The sequence below is a fragment of the Lampris incognitus genome, chromosome 7 (assembly GCF_029633865.1).
Source record: "Lampris incognitus isolate fLamInc1 chromosome 7, fLamInc1.hap2, whole genome shotgun sequence".
NCBI classification, from domain to species: Eukaryota; Metazoa; Chordata; class Actinopteri; order Lampriformes; family Lampridae; genus Lampris; species Lampris incognitus.
Window position 1 is genome coordinate 53,102,387 of NC_079217.1, and position 13,592 is coordinate 53,115,978.

A 13,592-nucleotide genomic window follows, 5' to 3' on the forward strand; every position below is an offset into this window, starting at 1 on the left:
TCATCGCCAGCTGCTTAAACTGGAATGCGTGTTAACTCCACCCCTCCTCTCATGCCCACCTCTGTTCCCCTCCTCCTTCCCTCCCCACCTCCTTTTTTCCTCATTGTTTGGTTGTGAGTTGTGGAGAAGGTTTCTCCGTCTCGCTCCTTGGCTTTTTTTTTTTAAATGTGTGTGTGTGTGTGTTTTTGTGTGTGTGTGTGTGTGTGCAATTTTGATTGACCTTATCTTTGGAAGTGCTGCTGAGTTGCTGGGTGTGTGGTTGTTTGTGGGGACTGACACACTTTTCCAAACACAAGCGAAGTTGACAAGAACTGAAAGCTAACAGGTAGGTTTGTGCGCTTTATAAGGCACTGTGTGAGCTGTGAGGTTAGACAGGGCAGGCACTGTCTTCTCCCTATCTAGATAGGACAGGGTCAGGGGTCATGTGTTTAGGTTGTGTGCATGTGATCAGGAGGGCAGTCAGCCTGACCACAGCCTATACATTTTAATGATTGCGGGATGGTTGTTGGTGATGGTAAACGAGTGTGTGTCAGCGGACTTGGGCTCTCTGTGGAAGTGCTCCGCCTTGGCTGAGTTAAATGGTCGAGACGTATGGGAATTTGTTTGTGTGTGTGTGTCTGTCTGTCACTTTGCTGGGCCATTCTTTTGGCTGAAGGTTATAAGTGCAGCCAAGTTTTAGTTCTGTGTTTGTGTGTTCACATGTGTATTCACTTGAATGGCCAGAGTTGTTGTAGTTGTTCATGTCTGTTTATCGCTGTAGGCTGGGATGTGTTCACGTGCATATGAAAATGTGTGCGTGTGTTGGGGGGGGGTGTATGTATGCCTTGTTTTGCTCTGTACCTCTCTTTGTATATAGCCAAGTGTTCCCTGTCTGCTCAGAGTAGGAGATAATATGTTCACCTCTGTCAATAGACAGCTTTGTTCACTTCCCACTTGTGCTCTCTCTCTCTCTCTCTCTCTCTCTCTCTCTCTCTCTCTCTCTCTCTCTCTCTCTCTCTCACTCTGCTTTTCTCTCTGTTTTTTGCTCTCTCACGCTGCTTTTCTTTCTCTCTCAGTGCTTTTCTCTCTCTCTGCTTTTCTCTTTCTCTCTCTGCTTCTCTCTCACTCTGCTTTTCTCTCTCTCTCTCTCAAATTCAAATGTGCTTTTATTAGCATGACAACTATACATTTGGTGCACATAACACCCCATGTATACCCAGTATAGATAGGGTGTTATGTGCACCATGCTTGCTGATATATTTTGTTCTTATTTCTATTTCTTATTTATCTTTTATTTCTTTTGTTTCTGTTTCTATTTTCTTATCTTGTATCTTGTTAGTCTTTAGTTAGTAGAGTGGGGTGTGTGTGTAATAGAACTCAATTCCCCCCCGGGGATCAGTAAAGTATTCTGATTCTGATACATTTGTATTGCAGAGCATGTTCACATAAAGGACAATCACAGTGCACGAATACACAACCCATATGCATCAACAGATGCAATGAAACAACTTACACAGGTACGTCATGGCAACAAGATCCTGTGTTGCCATGACGTACCCATGTATTTTTATTGCATCTGTTGGTGTGTATGTGTTCTGCATTGTATACTGTTCGTGTCCTTTATATGAACACACTCGCTCTCGCTGACACACACACAGACACACACATGCAGAGACTGAATTTGTCAGTCTCTGCGTATGTGTGTGTGTGTGTGTGTGTGTGTGTGAGAGTGTGCGAGTGTGTTCACATAAAGGACACAAACAGTATACAATACAGAACACATACACACCAACAGATGCAATAAAAATCTTTCTGCCATCGTCTGTGTGGCCCTGTGAGTGTGTGTGTGTCTGTGTGTCTGTGTGTGTGTGTGTGTGGGGGGGGGGGGTAGTTGGTCAGGTGTATTCTTGTTGGAACCCCGGAATCCACGTAACCCTAACACACAAGGGACGTGTGACGGTACCTCAGAAGGGACAAACCTAGATGGCCAGTACACAGCACATCCCCTCCCCCTTTACTTTTGATGGCCCCTTAACAAAGGTAAAACGTTTCACTCTGTATATACTTTCTTTAAAGTCTCGGTTTCAAGTAAACTCTGTTACTCTGTCACAGTCTGTATTGTTTGGTGTTCTTCCCTTTATAATGACTTGTAACAAATTAACTCGTGTTAATGACCAAAACTTGTTCTGACGATATAGAACTTTAGCCAGAACTAGGGAACGAGAGTAGACGGCCTCATTTCCCGGACTGAACCCTGGGGATTATTATGCCCCAACGCTGTGGGTTAGTCTCTAGACTACAGCGTCTCTCTCTCTCTCACTCACTGCTTTTCTCTCTCTGCTGTTCTCTCTCTGCTGTTCTCTCTCTGCTTTTCTCTCTCTGCTGTTCTCTCTCTGCTGTTCTCTCTCTGCTGTTCTCTCTCTGCTGCTCTCTCTCTCTGCTTTTCTCTCTGCTTTTCTCTCTCGCTCTGCTTCTCTCTCTCTGCTTTTCTCTCTCTGCTTTTCTCTCTTGCTCTGCTTCTCTCTGCTTTTCTCTCTCTGCTTTTCTCTCTTGCTCTGCTTCTCTCTGCTTTTCTCTCTCTCCCTCTGCTTCTGTCTCTCTCTGCTTTTCTCTCTCTCCCTCTGCTTCTGTCTCTCTGCTTTTCTCTCTCTCCCTCTGCTTCTGTCTCTCTCTGCTTTTCTCTCTCTCCCTCTGCTTCTGTCTCTCTCTGCTTTTCTCTCTCTCTCTCTCTCTCTCTCTCTCTCTCTCTCTCTCTCTCTCTCTCTCTCTCTCTCTCTCTCTCTCTCTCTCTCTCTCTCTCACTCTGCTTCTGTCTCTCTCTGCTTTTCTCTCTCTCTCACTCTGCTTCTCTCTCTGCTTTTCTCTCTCGCTCTGCTTTTCTCTCTCTGTCTTTCTGTCTCTCTGTCTCTCTCTCTCTGCTTTTCTCTCTCTCGCTCTGCTTCTCTCTCTCTCTCTCACACACTCTGCTTCTCTCTCTGCTTTTCTCTCTCGCTCTGCTTTTCTCTCTCTGTCTTTCTGTCTCTCTGTCTCTCTCTCTGCTTTTCTCTCTCGCTCTGCTTCTCTCTCTCTCTCTCTCTCTCTCTCTGCTTCTCTCTCTCTGCTTCTCTCTCTCGCTCTGCTTTTCTCTCTGTCTTTCTGTCTCTCTGTCGCTCTGTCTCTCTCTCTCTGCTTTTCTCTCTCTCGCTCTGCTTCTCTCTCTCTCTCTCTCTCTCTCTCTCTCTCTCTCTCTCTCTCTGCTTCTCTCTCTCTGCTTTTCTCTCTCTCTCTGCTTTTCTCTCTGTCACACTGTCTTTTACTGGGTTTCTGTCTCGAGACACTGTATAATCCCTATTCCCTGTGTGCAGGGAATCCCTGCAGCAGTCGACTGTTATCATCTGTTATCACAGCATCAGCAGTCAGCCAGACGTGGGCGTTCCATAACCTCCACTTAACTAGCTTTTACACATTAACGCTATTTCAGGAACATTTATCACCACTTGGTCACCTGGTTCTCATTCTTCACCTGCTTACATCATCGCATACGTTCGAGAGTCAAGTGTAGTACAAAAACCTTGTACTTTAAAATATTCATCCCCTCTTTCTTGTCATTGCCTGTGGAAAATTAGCTGGAAAAGCAGTTGTGTGTGCATGCAAGAGAAGAATAAATGATGACCTAGAAAGTCTTGGTAAATAAGCCTGAATGGTATGAATATTATGCAGTGTTATGAATATCATTTCAATAATACCTATAATATGTTCAAATGGGAGGAATGAATGACTGAATTAGATTTTTACATGTATTTATTTTGTCTTTTTATCGAGCTCAGGTTCATGCTGAATGGTGACATGTTAGTGAGTATGGATTGGGCTTGGCCTGAGCGGGGCAGAGCCCCATATTACAGAAGCCCGGTCGAAAGGTGCTGCCTTTCCTCTCTAGCTGGCCACCAACAAGTGCAAATCCCACTTTTAGATGTTTTGTTCTGCAACTACTTTGCATGTATTTGTTTTGTATGGTTGATGACAGTTTGAGTTTTATTGGTTGGTTATTACAGCATGCGGGCGTAGCCGAGAGTCTGCAGTAAAGACTTTATGGGCCTGTTTTTGTGCACTTATTGCTTTTCTTTTCTTTTTTTTAGTGCTTCTATAGAGAAACTCTTCAGTTTTTACAACATCTGCTTTTCTCTTCTCTCTCTCTCTCTCTCTCTCTCTCTCTCTCTCTCCCTCTCTCTCTCTCTCGACCTGATTGCTATAGGATGTCAGATTTCGGGGATATACAGAGAGATTGAAGCTGTCTGTCTGTGTTTATTTGCTGGTTACACCCCTGCAACCCCAACCCCCCCCCCCCATTCTCTCTCCTCTCTCTGTCTTTTCCTCTCTCTCTCTAGTTTCCTGCTGTCTCAACCTTTTGTCTGCCTGTTTTTTTCCCCTCTTCGCCCTATCGCCCCCCACCCCCCACCCTCTCTCCTTCATTTTTCCAGTCAATTATCTCCCTTGGAAGGTAATTTTGAAATATATGCAAGGATCTCATCTTTTTCACTTTTTCATCTGGATCTTATTTGTTTCCATACATCAGTGTGTATGTTTCTAATCTACAGTAGAATTGACAGAGCACAGGAATGGTGTGTGTGTGTGTGTGTGTGTGTGTGTGTGTGTGTGTGTGTGTGTGTGTGTGTGTGTGTGTGTGTGTGTGTGTGTGTGTGTGTGTGTGTGTGTGCGGTGCATAGAGTTTAGTCTATTGTAATCAGTCTCTTTGATTGCTGTGACAGACCAGAGGACTTTCATCTCCTGAATTTTCCCATCTTTCCTTCATTTATTTTCCTCCCATTCTCTCGTCTGCAGCAACAGAGACGAGGCAGAGGCCCGCATTTTCAGACACACCCAGATTACATCAATCTGTCTCCCTCTCTCTTTCTGTCGCTCTGTCTGTCTCGCCATCTCTCTCTCTGTCTCTCGCTCTGTTTTCCTATTCTTTCATCTGTGTCTCTCTTCCAGGCTCTCTCTCTCTCTCTCTCTCTCTCTCTCTCTCTCTCTCTCTCTCTCTCTCTCTCTCTCTCTCTCTCTCTATCTCTCTCTCTCGCTCTCTCTCCCTCTCTCTCTCTGGGGATATGGGGATATTGGGAAAGAACCTTGAATTTTTTTGCCCCCTCATTTAGAGTGTGTGTGTGTGTGTGTGTGTGTGTGTGTGTGTGTGTGTGTGTGTGTGTGTGTGTGTGTGTGTGTGTGTGTGTGTGTGTGTGTGTGTGTGTGTTATTACATTGCTCCCAGTCTCAAAGGCAGCAGATGTTTGAGGGCGGGAGGTCTTGAAACCGTTGAGCACCCCGTTTCCCCACAATACTTTATTTTGATTGGTTTTACGTTCTGGTCAGATGGCATGTGATATGACTGGATGATTAAATGAACTAAGTACAGTATTTAGTGTATGTGGACCTATGAAAGAGCGCTGGATTCAAAAGTGTGTCATCTTTTGCTTTATCATAAAAATCATGTTAACCAAATGAAGAGAGTGTGTGTGTGTGTGTGTGTGTGTGTGTGTGTGTGAGGTCTCAGTGGTGAAATAGAGGAGGGGTTTGTTGGGTGACAAAGCTATGTGGAATTTCACAATCGGGTCCAAATGAGCTTATTGTGTGAAAGAGAAACCAGACTCTTCGTATGGGTGTTTGGGAGAAAGAGAGAGAGACTGTGCATGTGTGTACATTGGAATGTATGTGTTTGAGTGGCTCTGAGTTGTGTTACTCAGCTGTAAAAACAGGACCTTCTCCTCCCCATCACACCGTCTTTCCGATTTTGCCTTCCTCTCCTCCTCCATTGTAACAGTATACCTCGGTCCTCACACCACGGCTCATTTGTCTGTGAATGTTGTCATTCATCCAGCTCCTGGTTATCCAAAGGAGTTGAATCAAGTGCAACTGGACTTAGTATATATCCGTGAAGACGTTTCGCCTCTCATCCAAGAGGCTTCCTCAGTTCGTGCCTTTCTGACTAGACGAAGCTAGTCTGAATGGCTGGTGATGAGACTCAGAATTTATCCTCTTGGAGTCGTTGTCAGAGCTATAGATGTCCGTGGCTCTATGTGTCCCGATGTTTACCAACGCCCGTCGCTAACAGAGCCATAGATATGAGTGGCTCTCCTGTGCGCCGATGTCCAGCCGCGCCCGTTGCCATCGAAGCTATCGATTTGCATTTGTTTAGCAGCGACGGTCGTTGGGGGTGTTAGTTTCGACTTCATTATTCAGTGGTCATGAGAGTCGTTGGAGCCGTTAGTGACCGACTGTTGTTCTTGGAGGCTAGGCTTCTTGAGTCTCCTGGGTAGAGATGAAAGGACGGCATTGTAAGTGGGGGATAGGTGGTGTCGCAGACCTCCTCCTCTGTTGAGGGATGGATGGTTTTTCCAGTTTCGCATAGATGGCTTCCTTCACCCCTCTTTCAAACCATCTATCTTCTCTGTCCAAAATGTGTACGTTGCTGTCCTCGAAGGAGTGTGTCTTCTCCTTTAGGTGTAGATAGACTGCTGAGTCTTGTCCTGAGGAGACAAGGACAAGACTCAGCCAAGACTTCTTCATAACTATTTTCAGCAAAGGAAAGCTATCCCACTCCCCTGTAATCCAGAGAGCACACCGTTCTCTGGCCCTGAAGCCACAGCCCAACCAGCGACCATGGTCTATGATCATCCACTTTCACCATTACCCAGTGAAAGAGGAGGTCCTTTATTACTCCCGCTCCCGGAGTCAGCTGTGTTACAATGGCTCCCCAATTCACATATACCCGGACCTGTCTGCTGATTTAGCCCGTCAGCGTGGGGAATGCGGGAGTATCAAATCACAACACACTCTCTGAAGGAGCTAGGGATCGAACCAGGAACCTTCCGATTACTAGTCGACCCGCTCTACCTCCTGAGCCATGCCGCCCCTCTGGTCATGGCCTTCTTTGACACAGTTCTGGCAATCTACCTTCAGAACCTTTTCCTTTGTTTAAAATATATTGACCCTTGCCCTGTAGTAGCACTTCTTGGTATTGTGCCTGAGGGCTCTTCAGTATCCTCCGAACTAAGTAATGCTCTTGCTCGGCGTCTCATTCTTGAGAACTGAAAACAACAGAATCCCCCCATCTTTATTCAATAGATGAGAGACCTGATGAGCCTATTGGGGTTGGCATGGCTCAGGAGGTCAAGTGGGTTATCTAGTAATCAGAAGCTTCCTGGTTCAATCCCCGGCTCCTCCAGAGAGCGTGTCGAAGTGTCCTTGAGCAAGACATTGAATCCCCAACTGCTCCGAAAGAGCAGGTTGTGGCAACCTCCGCCATCAGTGTATGAATGTGCGTGTGAATGTGAGGCATACATTGTAAAGCGCTTTGAGTGGTCAGTAGATTAGAAAAGCACTATACAAATGCAGTTCATTTACCATTATTTGCACCTGGAGAAAATTAGATACACAAGGAGGAGGAATGACATGGAAAGGTTTGGAAAATTTTGGGAACCTTTCTGGTCTCACTTCATTTCTTTGAGGCTTGGTGAGTTCTCCTCTCTAACACAAAACTGTATTGTTTATATTGTTTCTTAGAAAAATATGTCTGCCTTGAGATAAACTCATGGTGTTTTTTCTTTTTGCCTTTTTTTTCTTTACCTACACTTTTTTATATTCTTTACCTTTGCATCCAGTTTTTGTTATTTCAATCTCCTATTCATTGTATTTACTGCTTATTTTATAGATAAGTGCTTTTGCACTCTGTTTTATATTTATATTGAACTTTGTGCATTGCTCACCCCCCCATATGTTGTTTTTCCATGTGTTGTTATTTTTTTTAATCCTTTTAAGTTTTGGAGCCAGAGGTTGAGGGACTTGGGGGTGGGAGGCATGGGGAAAGGAAACGCTGGTGTTAATTACATTTATTATATTTTTGCCTTTGTCAGGGAAAAAAACCTGCCATCACAGAGCGCAAAATAGCACATGTCAAGTGGATTTAGTGTAATTTGCCTTAGATCATCAAGAGGCAGAGAATAAGGGGATCAAAATACAGATTAGATTTACATTGTACTCATGTGACTTTGACTGTGTAGATCATTTCTCCATTGGGTTTCAATGATGCCCGTGTAACATTAAACAAGTAAAAGATTCACAGGGAGAGCCGCGATATGCTGGGAAATGGCTGAAGATGGAAGTCATAAGTCACATTAAAGAGGGCACAGTGGAATTAGCAAACATAGTAAACTAAAATTGACAACAGTATTTGTGGGGTTTTGGCTCAACAGTAGCCATCACACCCTTCATGAAATTGCTCATTAGAATGATCAGAATTCATCAATAACAGAAAAAAAGAAATGTGAGTTGTAAGAGTATAGAGTTATAGAGTTGTATATCTCTAGATTGTTGTTGTTTTATTGAGAAAAGTAGAGAATAATTTGCCAACCGTTGGTTGATAGATGGTTTTAGACCGGCAAACATAATGCAAATGCCTGGTGAAATGGCCCCCGGGCAGGTTTTTGAAGTGTGCCCCTCGGTCACGCAGATGTGACTGTTTAGATGATCTCTTTTATTTGGTTTGTCCTCAGCTGTTTCCTCTGCACTAAAAAGCTCTGACCAAGCATCACATGATCTGATGAAAGCCAGGTCAGCAGCCGCAGAAAAACAATGCAGAAGTCGACAGCTTCATATCATTCTGAGATTTTAATTCTTCATCCTCCCTCTCTCTCTGTCTAAATGGTTAACAATGGTAGGACAGCTCATATCATTAGGTTACTTTATAAATCACACTAATTTAAGTATCTCACTGTGTATAGCTGCTACTCTGGACATTGTATTATGTGGCCACCCAAACCATTTACAGTAGTGTTTTATGTTAGGAGAAGGTTAAAGCAAACGCTAAGAATTACTGTAAAAGTGTGTTTTAACCCATGCAATACACAAGTGGCTCAGACATGAAATGTCACTCTGAAAAGAGTTTGCTCCTTCCCATTGTGCATCTTCATGTATTTAAGTGATGTGCTGGGAGCCTGCACCCTTAAATGGTAAATAGACTGCATTTATATAGCACTTGCCTAGTCTACCAACCACTCAAAAATCTTTCACAGTGTGTGCCTTATATTCACCCATTCACACACACACACTGATGCCACGCAAGGCGCCAACCTGCTCATTGGGGGAAGTGACACGCTCTCTGGAGGAGCTGGGGATCGAACCGGCAGCCTTCCGATTCCTAGTTGGTCCGCTCTACCTCCTGAGCCATGCCACCCCACCTTCTTCTTTGTGTTGATATTTCTGTCCTGTGTCTCTTTCTGTCTTTCCAGGCGTTGTGTATCAATCTACAGTGCAGCGATGTGTTGGAGACATTGAGCCTGGTTTTCTGTGGTGCGAATGTGAATTGCCTTACTGGTATGGCCGATTGCCCCACGCCTGTCTCCATTACCAAAACCTACTCCCAGCCTCTGCAAGCTGAGTTCATCAGCCACAACCTCAACACAGGTACTACTGGACACAAACACACTTATACTACTGCTTATGATAACATTAGAGTCTTGATGTTAACCAGGGCTGCAAGGCTGAACCCAATATGCCAACACAGACAGACTCAAGACAGGGTTTCAGTAAAACAAGTCTTTTAATGCCAGGCAAGACAAGGAGCCGGTAGAGTGAGGAGCAGACAGGGAACACTGGGTCCAGGGCAAGAGCGTACAGGGGAGGGGGACTTTGACCAAACTGGGGAGCAGGAAGACCAGCGGGGTTTCATGGAGATAGACCAACAACTGGAGGCAGGGGCTGGGCAGAGCAGGCGGGACTGCGGGGGACATGGAGAGCAAGGTTTTAGATGAGGAAACGGGTAACGTGCAGCGTCTCAACATAAAAGCTGGAAGCGTAGGCTGAACTGAGCAGGCACTACGATCTGGCAAGATGGACGTGGCAAAGCTGGGCATATAAGGAGTAGGGTTGATTGCAGTAGCTGGGATGCAGGTGGTGGACCTCTGCTCCGCCTGCCGCACACCTGCCTCCAATCCTGAAGCACACATACACACACAAACAGCAGAGAGAAACTAGGGCAGGGGGAGTGGCCAAGATACAGTTAGGGAGAAGACTGGGATGAAGCGGGTCAGTCCTGGGAGGGTGCGGGGCAGCTGTGACACTTGATGGGTTTTTAGGAGTGGGAGGCAGGGCCTAAAGAACCATCTCCATCTGGTTATTTCCGTATTTGTTCTGGCATGGTATCTCATACATCACTGTTTTGATTTTGCTAAATCTTGGCAAATGACGCGTCTTAACGATGATGCGTGCATCTTGATGGGGCTCAGAGGAGTTGGCTTTTTTCCACTCCATTTCTACATTAACGAAATCTGCCAAAGGGAGGCACTACCAATGCGTATCCAGCGATCCATGCTTTACAAATGTGCCCCAGGACCATCAAGATATGCAGGATTTGATTAGCCACAGTTTTGAATTCCTTGGGAGTTGTTTCTTTAAGGCTTTCTCATTATTTTGTCCCCTGCAATAAAACACTAAACTGTGCACGTAAGGACAGATTGTTATTCTATATACTTAATACCACATACATACATACAGTACCATCAGGAAGTATTCAATCATCTTTACATTTTCTGCATTTTATTGGTGTGTTGTTGCAGACTTAATGTAAAGTGAACCTACTGAGAGCTAAACAAAGAAACCCAAAAAAGGCAAAGTGAAAACATTTTTATAGGAAGAGGGCTGACCTGAATGCTGTGAACCTTCGATTGTTGCAACCTGTCTACCCTATAGCTCTCATCTACCCAGGGAAATGTCCCTCACCCTTGCGGCAGAGTGAATGTGAGAACGACTTTCTAGCCGTGTCGCCGCTGTGTGAGTCCAGGTACACTGGCTCCAGTCTCCCTGCAGGACAAAGCCTTATTTAATGTTAACCTGGACCCTGCACGTTGTGTCACCAGGTTGAATGGATTAGCCTCGAGCAGCGGTGCCCAATATGTGTGCTATGGAGGGCTGTGTGTGTATGCAGGTTTTCATTACAACCCAGTGCTACGCCAGCTGATCTGACTGATTAGTCCTTCCCAGTCTGGTTGAAGGTGTGGTAATCGGTTAAACCAGCCGGTGTTTAAGCAACAAAATTGACCAGACGTCTTCCTGCAGAGTGATGAGATTGGATGCTAAACCGGGGTTTCACGTTAACATTTGAGCCGTCTAACAGCGGTCTGCTGTTCAGAAATAAAAGTCTGCAGAATGCCTTAATTCATCAGAACAGACTTATTCAACAAAGCAATGCACGATAAACAAATAAATGGACAGCAGGAGGCAAGTTTGAGGAAAGAATATGACAGTTTGTGTTGTGTCCCCTGTTGAAGATGTGTAAAAATACATTTTCTGGGGCAGCTTTTGCCTTTATTTGCTAGGAAGACGGTGAGTGACGGGAAACGAGGTCAGAAAGCGAGGGGGAAAACAAGCAGCTTTGGTCCTGGACAGGCTTCAAACCCACGATATGCCTCAGGCAACCTAGTAAACAGCAGGACATCCCATTTATGGGTGTTTTAACGAATGGGTTTAATGAACATCAATTAGCTCTGTATCCACATACATTTATCACATTATACTCACAGTCTTCCCTTAAATCCAGATGTGCTGTAGCGTGCTTTTTCCAGGAGTTTTGCTTCCTTCTGGTCGCTGACACACAAACTAGATTTGTGAAGCGCAGCGCTGCCTGACCCATTTGCGCACTTGACTTCTATGTAATTCACAACGTCTGACTGAAATTAGTTGGGATTGTGTGTTGATTAGTGGCACACAAAAATCCTGAATGGGTCCGTCCAAATCGGAGTCTTAAGTTTCAGTGTCAAGTTTATTCGTCAAATATGAAAGCAAGTTTACACATATTCTCATAATAGAGAAGTCAAAGTACAAGAAGAGGGTACGCACAAAAAACAAAAGTATGTACAAAAACCCCACAACCCGGCCAGTGCAGACTTTGAATGTACTTTGCAGGACTTTGTGCTGCAGTAGAGAATAGCTGTACAATAGTAAGGTGACATATGCAGTGGACATGGTATTGTAAACAGTGAACCTGTGGGAATGGCAGATGGTGCAGTCAGTAACAGACTGTGCAGTCAGTAACAGTAACTGTAATGAACAGGTATTGTAACGTTAAAGTGAAAATAGCAGATGGCACAGTCGGCAACAGCAACCATAATAAAAACGGTAAAACGTAAAACTTGCGCAAATAGCAATGATCAGTTTGAGTCCTTTGGCTTGAGGATAGAAGCTGTCTCGAAACCTGCCGGTCCAACACTCGATGCTCCGCTACCTCTTGGCAGACTGGTGTAGAGAGGACATCTGACACCTCAAACTAAAGGAAAAAGACAAGAGAGGGGTTGTTGACAGTTGCTGAAGACACTCAATAGACTGTGGCAGCATAGCTTCTGCACAATGAGCATGTATTTTGTTTTGTCATCCCCCCCACAGAGGTGCCGCGTTCAGAGGTGGGCAGGACAATGGAGGCAGAACATTACTCAGTACCGGCTTCCGTCTCCCACAACGGCTTCCTGTTCAAGACTGGCTCCATGGCTCGAGCTATCACAGAGCGCAAGAGCCGAGAAGGTAGGTGGATTGTGTGTGCACCGACACAGAGGCAGAAAGAAACCAGCAAGCAAGCACGCACACATTATAGAGGCGCACACATCGACCCTGTGGTGTTACTTACACACATGCTTGTACACACTTCTATTATAATTATTACACTGGTTAACACATTTTCTCAGCAAGGAAATTCAACACTGTAAATTAAGTCACAATGATAATAAACGGAAATAAAAACACAAAAAAACAAAACAAAAACTACCTGCTTTAACTAAAGGGAGCATTTCAATACCAGCATCCTCATGGCCCTTTTATCACAGAGAAGCAGTGCTACACACAGGAAGCACATAAATTGCCTTTCTTTCTGTTAGTCTCTCCCCATATGCATGTTTGTATGCATGTATATATGCGTGTATGTGTGTCTTTATATCTCTCTGTGTATCCGGGTCTCTGTTCAGAATTCAGTCGACGTTGGTGTACGCTGAACGACGGCTGCTTCAGTTACTATGAGAGCGACAAAAATTCCAGTCCGAACGGCGTGCTGAAAGCTACTGAGATAGTCTGTTTGGCTGTCGACATGCCTGGGAAACATGGGTACAAACCATCTTCTGTACTGTGTGTATATGTGCTGCCAGATTTTGAAGTAACGTATCATGAAAATTTGGCTGGGAAATAATACGAGTAAAATATAATTTGGGTTTGATTTTTGCTTCTTTTTTTTTCCAACAAAGGAGTTGAATATACTACACTACAGGACTGATCCTTGACCTTGCAGGAGTCTAATAATCTATATTGTCACAGTTGCTTACCTACTTGTGAATCTTATGTCGTGGATTTAGGGCGGCATGGTGGTTAGTGCAGTCGTCTCACAGCAAGAAGGGTCCTGGGTTCGAACCCCGGGGTTGTCCAACCTTGGAGGTCGTGCTGGGTCGTCCTCTGTGTGGAGTTTGCATGTTCTCCCCGTTTCTGCGTGGGTTTCCTCCAGGTGCTGCGGTTTCCTCCCACAGTCCAAAGACAGGCCGTACTAAATTGCCCTTAGGTGTGAATATGTGTGTGGGCCCTGTGATGGTCTGGTGGCCTGTCCAGGGTGTC

At 44.9% G+C, this 13,592-nt stretch overlaps 1 protein-coding gene across 4 annotated transcripts in view; it reads left to right on the forward strand.

The window, feature by feature from the left end:
- The window catches only part of LOC130115347 (arf-GAP with Rho-GAP domain, ANK repeat and PH domain-containing protein 1-like), a 101,430-nt gene that overhangs the window by 61,889 nt on the left and 25,949 nt on the right, over window positions 1–13,592 (forward strand). For all 4 annotated transcript variants that reach the window (XR_008810485.1, XM_056282960.1, XM_056282962.1 and 1 more), the window contains 3 exons: window positions 9,239–9,413; window positions 12,387–12,521; window positions 12,959–13,094. Coding sequence is in view for 3 of the 4 variants with exons in the window: in XM_056282960.1 (XP_056138935.1) it covers window positions 9,239–9,413; window positions 12,387–12,521; window positions 12,959–13,094 (446 nt within the window). In the remaining variant the exon portion in view is untranslated. The remainder of the gene's footprint in view (window positions 1–9,238; window positions 9,414–12,386; window positions 12,522–12,958; window positions 13,095–13,592) is intronic.